General features: G+C 41.2%; 1 protein-coding gene across 6 annotated transcripts in view; it reads left to right on the top strand.

Moving 5' to 3' along the window:
- The first annotated feature begins 3213 nt into the window (after positions 1-3213).
- SLC17A1 (solute carrier family 17 member 1) overlaps positions 3214-9689 on the top strand; it is a 67703-nt gene continuing 61227 nt past the window's right edge. For 3 of the 6 annotated variants that reach the window (XR_014809105.1, XM_021098311.2, XM_084966756.1), the window contains exons 1-2: positions 3214-3428; positions 4003-4049. Coding sequence is in view for 3 of the 6 variants with exons in the window: in XM_021098311.2 (XP_020953970.1) it covers positions 3341-3428; positions 4003-4049 (135 nt within the window). In the remaining 3 variants the exon portion in view is untranslated. The remainder of the gene's footprint in view (positions 3429-4002; positions 4050-9689) is intronic. The other 3 variants (XR_014809107.1, XM_021098314.2, XM_021098313.2) reach the window with 2 other exon arrangements.

Here is a 9689-nt window from a genome sequence, read left to right as displayed (position 1 = left end):
GAACGCTCTTTGTTCCCTATGCCACTGATGTCCCAAAAAAAATTCACCTGGTGCTAATGAAGCCTGTAAGTTTTCCTTGTTAGGCAGTGTAACCTAAATGCTCCATATTTTGTATGAACAGCAAGATATTGATTATTAAATATATTATTAAAATGAGGGGGAGGGAGTGGGATGGACTGGGAATTTGGGGTTAGTAAGTGCAAACTATTACATTTAGAATGGATAAGCAATGAGGTCCTACTCTATAGCATAGGGAACTATATCCAATCACCTGTGATAGAACATGATAGAAAATAATATGAGAAAAAGAATGTGTATATAAGTATCGCTGGGTCACTTTGCTGTACAGCAGAAATTGACAGAACATTGTAAAACAACTAATTTTTTTTAAATGTCTACCTCAAAAATAAAAGATGACTTAAAATTGAATCTGTTGATTAAAATGATTTTACCTTTAGGTGTATTTTTTTTTTTAAGTTGTAGACTATACAGTGAAAGCTCCTAAGGTTTAATACAGCAATTTTCCCTTTCTATTATAATCAAATTTTAAAAAATTATTTCTGTTTTCTTTTCTGAAATCCAAAACACATGCAAAAGTGTTTTCTCTATCCAATTGTTTATAATCTTCCCTAGAGGAGGGACACCTGTATTAATTGCTTAACAATGAAGAAAAATAGGTAAAAACAGGTACAATGGGGATGATTATGAAAGAAAGAAGACATTTCAAATGGGATTATGGTGCTGCTTTGTCTTTGTGAGTGAAGGGTTGATCTATGTGCATGGCAATTCATTCATACAAGTCCATATGACAGGATAGTGGTGGGTTAGGACTGGGAGTCCTTATGACAATGTATCGGGGTTGCACAGGACTGAATAAGTACACCAAGGATTGCTAAGTCCATATGAGACAATACTGGGCGTTAAAAGGCCCACACGGGAGCTTACTGATGGGTTAGTAGGTCTAGATGACTATGCATTTGGTGTTGTCTTGTGCGATATTGTGATTTATAGTAGAAATTATATATTTGGTCTTTGTCCCTTCCTAGCTCCTAAAAGCCTTGGAATTTCAAGTGATGAGAAGTGTCTTTTGTTATATAAATGAAGCTATTTTGGGAATGCCCAAAGGTTGGGGGCTGGTTGCCAGGGGATTCCAACTTGTGATTATAGGGATGGAATTTTCCCACCCCCTTGACCTTTAGGGATGGGAGAGGTGTTAGAAGTTGAATCAACTGTCGATGGCCAATTTTTGAACCACTTATACTTGTGTAACAAAGCCTCCATTAAAAACCTCAAAAGAACAGGGGGTTCAGAGAGCTTCCAATTTGTTGTACCAGACAGCCTCTGTGTGCCAGGCCCCAACTCCACAGGGACAGAAACTCTTGTGTTTGGGAACTTTTCTGGACCTTGTTGTTAAAGTCCTTTGTAGTTAACTGATCATTTAGTAGGTAAATTAGTTTCTGAGTTCTGTGAGCAATACTAGCAAATTAATTGAACTGGAGGAGAGCACCTTTATCATTTCTGAATTCTTCAATTTGGTTATTTGGCCAGAAGCGACCAGTGTCCTCCATAAAGGATTCAGCCGTCTGGCCTACCCACTTGAGCTGGGATGTGCTGACTTAGGATGGATTTTTGCTTGTATTCTGCTTCCTTGACTTCAGACTATACATTCTGATCTCCATTTCCATGACTTTGTATGTAATTCATCATCAGGAATACAGCTTTTCATACCACATTGTTCTTGTAGTTGCTTTCATGTGAATTTTTAAATAGGCATAATTTACATTATGCAAGAAGTGAGCTTGTAAGGGTAAAACCACTGAACTATTTTGTTAAGAGCAGAAGGTAGCAGGTGATATTAAAAGAATAATGACATGTATTGTGGAACCTTCGTTTCCCCAGGCAACATCAATCTGGAGCAGAAATGGGGGGAAATGACTCACATTTAGGTGGGGAAATAGTGCCACAACCTACTCCTACCAAGACTTCACCCTCCAATAAAGCTCAAATATTTCTCAAAATCCCAACAAGGGACTTATTATTATGAATTTTCTATTATCATTGTAATGTCAACATCTGGTATCAAACCAACAAGAAATTTAAAACCATTGCTGATATGTTCCTTTGATTCACTCCTTTTCATTATTTGTATGCTCTCTTACACACATGAGTAGGTACTGTGGATGATATAATAATTATCCCAGGAAGCTATTCCTATACCATTTTAGCTACCAATAATTTAATTATGCCCGCTGTTGACCCAAACCACATAAATGCATTCTAATTTTTAGCCCAAATTAAATATATTCCCACTTAAGCTATGCCTTAGCAATACTAAACAATTCCATCACTTCATCAACCAGCACTAGAGGAGTCCAACAGAATAGAGATGGATAGTGATTTTAACAGAATTATGGATAAAATTGGCTAATATTTTCAAGCCCATAGACTATGTGAACCCATTTCCTCTTTTTTTTTTTTTTTTCCTGCCTTTTCTAGGGCTGCACCCATGGCACATGGAAGTTCCCAGGCTAGGGGTCTAATCGGAGCTGTTGCTGCCAGCCTATGCCAGAGCCACATCTGTGACCTACACCACAGCTCACGGCAACACCAGATCCTCAACCCACTGAGCAAGGCCAGGGATCGAACCCACAGCCTCATGGTTCTTAGTTGGATTCATTAACCACTGAGCCACGACGGGAACTCCTTATATGAATCCATTTTTAATGCCCTGCCTCCTTTCACTGGAAGCTCGGAGACAACTCATGTGAATGACAGGTTCTTAATCTTGGCACTGAGAATACTAATTGGATACTATCAACATGTTGATGGCCATGACATTCCAAGGTTGTGCCATGCTTCACTCAGTCTTCAAAGTAAGCCCTTAATGAATATCTGGTGAACACAATTAAAACCCAAGTGTAGAGTGTATTGTTAGGCCACTCAAGATGGCTGTTCTCTTGCTCCCTCTACCTCCCTGGTCAACCTATACCTGCTTCACCTTCACCCTCCTCACATGAACGTGCTCTCCCCCTGCCCCTTAAGCCAGAATGACTCTACCTCCTAGTTCATTAAAGGGAAACATCTGCCCTCATGATGGTCATTAAGCTGAGGGGATGTGAATGATGAGCCCTAGCTTCTGGTTTCCCTGGTAACTGCTGAGCCAAACTGACGTCAATTCCCTTATAAAAGGCACCTTCCTCCACCCTTCCTCCCACACACCACCACCCCGGTAGAGGAGGTTGCTGTCGCATCTTGCTCGCCTGACCACCACACATGATGGGGATGTTGCTCCAGGGTCTTTCTTCAGATGTTGTAAGATGTCCCATCCAATAAGCTATTGATGTCCATGTCGCTGTCTCTGGGTTCTTCTGTCTCGAGTCTGAACAACTATGAGGCTTGCAGGCCTGTGCAGTGCAGCCCAATAATCAGTGAGTCAGCCAGGAGGAAACTCCTGTGAGTGTCAAGGTGTTGGGAAATGAGGAGGGATGTCCCACCGAGAAGGCTGTCCCCTAGTATGTGGAGCCCTGTGGAAGATGGCAACCATGAGAGATGTCTCTCTTTTCATTTTTGTATTGATGATAGCCTGTTAACTGCATGGACTCTTTCCAGTTTAAAAATATGTTTAAAAATATGAGCCCTATGTTCATGGCTCATCTAACTGCCCTGGGATGGCTTGTGAATAAGCCACTGTTGAGGGTGTAAAACAGCTATGCATGGCATACAGGACACCCCCTGCCCCAGCCATGGACAAAAATAGTGACCAAGGAATCTACTTTGGAGGTTCAGGAATGGGCGGATAAAAAAGACACACCCTGGCATTTTGGCCTGCCTTACAAGTCCACTGTGGCCAGGCTGTGGATGAACAGCTTAAAAAGTTGAAACCTGCTCCCTCAAATGTGGGCACATCCCAGAGCCTATGCCATTCAAGCTCAACTTCTGACCACCAAAGGACTGTTGCCAACCATTGCTCAGGACAATAACTCACTTTTGCTCTTGCCACAGGACCTGCTCCCAGGGAACAGGTTGTAACATGGCCCTGGGACTGGCAGGTAAATCCCCGTGGTTTGGGTTTGCGCTTCATGGGGAAGGAAATTAGGCTTACAGATTTCACCTGGCTGCCTACAACCATGAAAGGAATTAATCTGGGCTCCCTACTGGGGAAGGCAGCATTACATTAACCTGTGATCTGCTGTACTGCGGTTCCATTTGACACCATCTGAGGGGACTGAGGGTGGCCAGGCTGGATGGCACTGCAGGTGGGGGCAAACCACGGTGGGGGGGATGGGGGTATTACCTCTTGGACGCCTGATAGTCATTAGCTGCTGCTGTCTGTGTGCATTTCTGGTATTGGGTTGCAGCGAGACTCTACATACCTGACCCCAGGGATAACGCAGTTGACAAGTGGACCGAAATTGAAAGGGTCGTGCAGGATAACTGCTGAGCCAAACTTACGTCAATTCCCCTATAAAAGGCAGCTTCCTCCACACTTTTAAGGAGTGGAGTGTATGGTCGGGCCACTCAGGATGGGTGTTCTCTTGCTATCTGTACATCCGCTGCTCCACCAGTGCTTGCTTCACCTACACTTGCTTCACCTACACACTACTCATTTGATTGATCTTCCTACCTGCCTGCCCTGGCCCCAGGCTTAATGACTGTTCTACCTTGAGACTATCTTCACTATGGAGTTCCCATCATGGCTCAGTGGTAACGAACCTGACTAGGATCTATGAGGATGTGAGTTCAATCCCTGGCCTCACTCAGTGGGTTAAGGATCCTGCATTGCCATGAGCTGTGGTGTAGGTCACAGAGGCAGCATGGATCCCCCGTGGCTGCAGCTCCCATCTGACCTCTAGGATGGAAACTTCGATGTGTCACAACTGTGGCTCTTAAAAAAAAAAAAAAAAAAAAAAAAAAAAAAAAAAAAAACAACTCCCTCCACTAGAACTCATCAAACAGATGGTAAGGGGCATACCCGTTTGCTGCTTTCCCTGGTAATTGATGAGCCAACCTGACATCAATTCCCCCTATAACTAGTAAACTTCTGCTGCCATCTCCTGCCTGCCTTTTGCCCATGGTAGGTGTGGCCCCAGGACAAATTCACCACATTAGTTTCCAAACAGAACTTCTTGGTATGTCTTAAAGAAACTTTGGTAAAATTGCTCCTTTGGTTTTAACCTGCAGCTCCCTCTCTCCTCAGTCCTAGAGGCTGAGCCACACTCACTTTTACTTCTCCCAATAACTGCTTTTCTTCATTTCCTATGCCATGGTTAGTGAACTGACAATTCTGATGTTGTATGTCTGTCTCTATCATCCCTTTGGTTAAGTTCTATATTGTTTTAAAGATTTTCCCCATCTCCGGGGAAAGAAGCTACTCATTTAGTTACTTAGGAAAAGGCTCTTCATGAGAACTACCCCATTGGATTCCTCTCTAAATGAGGCCTATCTGGATTATATGAATTATTAATAAACAGTTTAGGGTCATTCTGAGACAAGACCTACCGTAGCTATATGTGTGATTAAAAAAATCAATGTGGAGGTTCTTTCCCATCAAAAGTATCACATCTTCAATTAATAATTACACCATACAGCCCCAGTTTCCTTCATCAGAACTGCATACTACTTTGTGGTGAGCTTTCATTCCTAACACCTGGCACCTATTTTTCTTATTGGAGAGATGCCCTCAGGTTCTAGGAGCCTGTTTTGCCCACAAGTATGAACATGCCTGGGCATTTATGTCCTCCTGGGAACAAGAGGCCAATAATTCAGTGCAAGAGATATAAATACTCCAGCTTCCTTATTCCTACTTCAGACATCTCTGAGGTAAAGTCTACACAGTCTCCCAAACTCCCCAAAGAATTGATCTGGACCTTCCTTGATAATCCCTTCAGATTTTACTTTTCTGTCACTTCCTGAGAATATGTCCTAAGAGAATTTGTCTAGAAGGGAATATGTCTAGAGAATTTGAACTAAGACAGCTGTTTCTATGAGGAGACCTAGGATGCAGGCTCTCAGGGTAGACTTGTGGTGTTGAACCCCTCACAAGCCAGATAGCACAGGGACCCACTTGATGTTAGAGCTTGGGTAATAAGCCTGGCCTACTGTAGCATCATGAGTGCTTTGGCCCTCTCCCATGGGACACTGGGATGGGAAATGGGATACAGGTGAAGGGGAATTCACTGGCTTAGTCAATACTCCTAATGTTGAGAAGTGGGGGGAATAGCAATAACAGATTTGAAGTTGGCGGCTTACTGGTCAGTACCACTGAGGGACTCATGCAGGAGAATACATCAGGGCAGTGTGTGAAAGTCAGAAAAGCTCCCTGGCAGCATTTAAAGATACCAAAATCTCCAACAGCCAGAGAGAAAACCTGTTCTGAAGATCAGACTTGGGATTTGATTGTCAGACTAGCAGAGACACAAAGAATACTGGATTCAAAGGCATAGCGAGACCCTTAATGCTAAAGTCAAGTTTGGGGTGAACCTGAAACTTACCTTGCACAAGTGGCCATAACTGGTGCTGGCAGATAGCAGCCTCCCTTTGCCTGAAGACCATGTATAAAGCACAGTTGATACAGATGCCTTGGAAGAAAATACTTCTATTCTCATTTCTTCTAATACCTGACAAATAATAAATCTAATACTAAACAAAAACTAGGTCAGGTCTTGGTATGACTTAACTGGTGTAGTGCTGGTCCCGATAAGGGAGGGAAGGGGTTATTCACCACCTAAGTGTCAGGGATAAGGAGAGTGTGCCTGGAATATGGGACCAGGGTTTGGGGGCAGAATGTCAGGCTGGGTAATGGACATTTTATCGATATGGAATACAACGCCGTGACTCAGGACTTCATGTTATATAAGCCTAAATGGGACACCTGAAAATTTCCACCCCTCCCAAATTAGTGATTCAGATGCATTACTGCACCCCAGGTGGAATGGCCAAAAATAACACCATTTTAAAATATTGACAGGATGCTGGGATGATGGTCTCTATCATATTCCCATTCAACTCACCAGTGTGGCCCCAGCAACAATGGAATGTAACAGAAGATGGAGGATTATTATAGACTTAATCCAATGGCAGCCTTAATTGCATATGTTGTGCCAGATGGCATATCATTAATAGAACAAATTTATTTTCAACATGTATAGAACTCCTCATTCTTGGAGCAGAGGAAGGCTTCCAATAAGTCTAAAACCAGGAGTGCTGACTTATGTTAGGATCTTCTTGCTAGTAGGAAAGAGAGGAGTCACCATAGTTGCAGGAGTAATTGGCCCTGATCATTGTAAGACAGTTGGTTGCTACTATATAGTAAGAAGAGAGACAAATATATCTAGAGCTCAGGGAATCGCAAGCCCATTTTAAGTATGAATAGGTAATGACCGCATATACATCAGACAAAGTTATGGCTTCAAACTTTCAGAGATGAATTACTTGGTCACCCTCCTCTGTAAGCAATGTAAAGTAGCAAAAGTGCTCACCAAGAGAGGAGATCTGGAATGGATGGATGAAAAAAGATTATGAATCCTTGGGACTGATTCCAGCATCGGGGGTCTTAATTTCTTTTCTTTCTGAAGAATCAGTGCTATGAACTTAATGTGAAGAGAGAATGGATCTGAGCAATGTGAAGGGTAACAGAAGCTGTCAGTGCTCTGTCTACATTTCTAACAGTCCTTTACATTTTGCTGCATGCAAACTTGTGTTTCACTGGCAACAGCCAGAACACCTCTCACTTGGTCTGAGGGCTGTCCTTGGGCTGCTGGAACCTACTTGACCTGTTATCACTGAAAGATAGAAGTGCCTGGGGACTCAGGACCTCCTAGAGGCAGCCAGTGATTGCTAGAGGCTGTCACAGAAATACTTCCTTTAGCCTTGATTAGGAAAACTCTGAGGTACGGCCTAGGCTGTGTCCATTGCTCCCTTGCAGAATTAACTCCAAATTACCTTCCTCCAGGTTTTGCTTATTACCACACCCTTGTTGAGTCTTCTTTCTTTGCCCTGTTCCCTATTTCCCTGCTGTTTTTATTCTATTTTTTGTCTGAAAATACTGCCTGTTTAATAGATATTTAGAAATCTTAATCTCAAGGTCTGCTGCTAAGAGAAGCAACAAATTTATTTTGGTAATATTAATGGTATGTTGATGTTAATGTGAGCATTTTATAATAAAGCAAGAAAAGTAATTACGTTCAGAAAGAACCAAGATGCTCAACATAAGGGAAAAATGCAAGAGTATAAAATTAAGGAACTTTACAAAATCATTCTAACATTCTCTATGAACTGGAAATATTTGACAGAATTCATAACTTTCTTTTCTAAAAATTTTATTAGAATATAGTTGACTTACAAAGTTGTGTTGATTTCAGGCATACAGCAAAGTAAATCAGTATACATATATCCATTCCTTTTCAGATTGTTTTCCCACACAGCTTACTACACGGTACTGAGTAAATTTCCCTGTACTATGCAGTAGGTCCTTGCTACCCATCTATTCTACATAAAGTAGTGTTTATATACCAATCCCAACCCCCTAATTTATACCCCCCACCTGGTTTCCCCTTTGGTAAACATAAGTTAGGCCTCAAAAATCATTGTGTCTGTTTCTATTTTGTAACTTCAGTTGTATCATTTATAGTGTATTCCACATATGAGTGATCTTAGATCTTTAACTTCATTTAGTATAATTTCTGGGTCCATCCACATTACTGCAAAAGGCATTATTTTTTTATGGCTGAGTAATTTTCCATTTTATATCCATACCACATCTTCTTTATCCATTTATCTGTCAGTGGACATTTAGGTTGCTTCCATGTCTTGGCTATTATAAATAGTGCTGCAGTGAACACTGGAGTATAAGCATCTTTTTGAATTATGAATTTCTCCATAAATTCCAGGACTTGGATTGCTGGATCATATGGTAGTTATATATTTAGTTTTTTTAAGGGAAACTCCATGTTGTTCTCCATAGTGGCTGCATCCGCTTACATTCCCACCAATAATGTAGGAGAGTTCCCTTTTCTCCATGCCCCCTCCAGCATTTACTGTTCAGAAACTTTTTGATGATGGCCATTCTGACTGCTGTGAAGTGATACCTCATTATAGTTTTGATTTGCATTTCTCTAATAATTAGTTATTTTGAGTATCTTTTTATGTGCTTTTGAGCCTCCTATCTATCTTTGGAGAAATGTCTATTTAGATCTTCCGACCATTTTTTAATTGGGTTTTTTTGGGAGATATAATGCTGTATGAGATGTTTGCATATTTTGGAGATTAATCCCTTGGTCACTTTACTTGCAAAGATTTTTTTCCCCATTCTGTCATTGTCTTTTTGTTTTATTAATGGTTTCCTTTTTTATATAAAAGCTTTTAATTAGGTCCCATTTGTTATTGTTGCTTTTATTTTCATTACTCTAGGAGGTGGATCAAAAAAGATACTGGTGCAATTTATGTCAGAGTGCTCTATTTTCCTCTAGGAGTTTTTAAATTTTTAATCTATTTTGGGTTTATTTTTGTATATTTCTGTATATGGTGTTAGAGAGTGTTCTAATTTCATTCTTTCTTATAGCTGTCGAGTTTTCCCAGCACCACTTATTTAGGAGACTGTCTTTTCTCCATTGTCTATCCTTGCCTCCTTGGTTATAGAGTAATTGATCATAGATGTGTGGGTTTTTTTCTGGGCTTTCTATCCTGTTCCA

The sequence above is a fragment of the Sus scrofa genome, chromosome 7 (genome assembly GCF_054392235.1).
Source record: "Sus scrofa isolate SSC_HxYL_T2T_F1_AM1 chromosome 7, Sscrofa_HxYL_maternal_Yorkshire_Landrace_v2.0, whole genome shotgun sequence".
Lineage (NCBI taxonomy): Eukaryota > Metazoa > Chordata > Mammalia > Artiodactyla > Suidae > Sus > Sus scrofa.
Note: the sequence above shows the minus strand (reverse complement) of the source record. Positions and strands in the feature narration are given on the sequence as shown.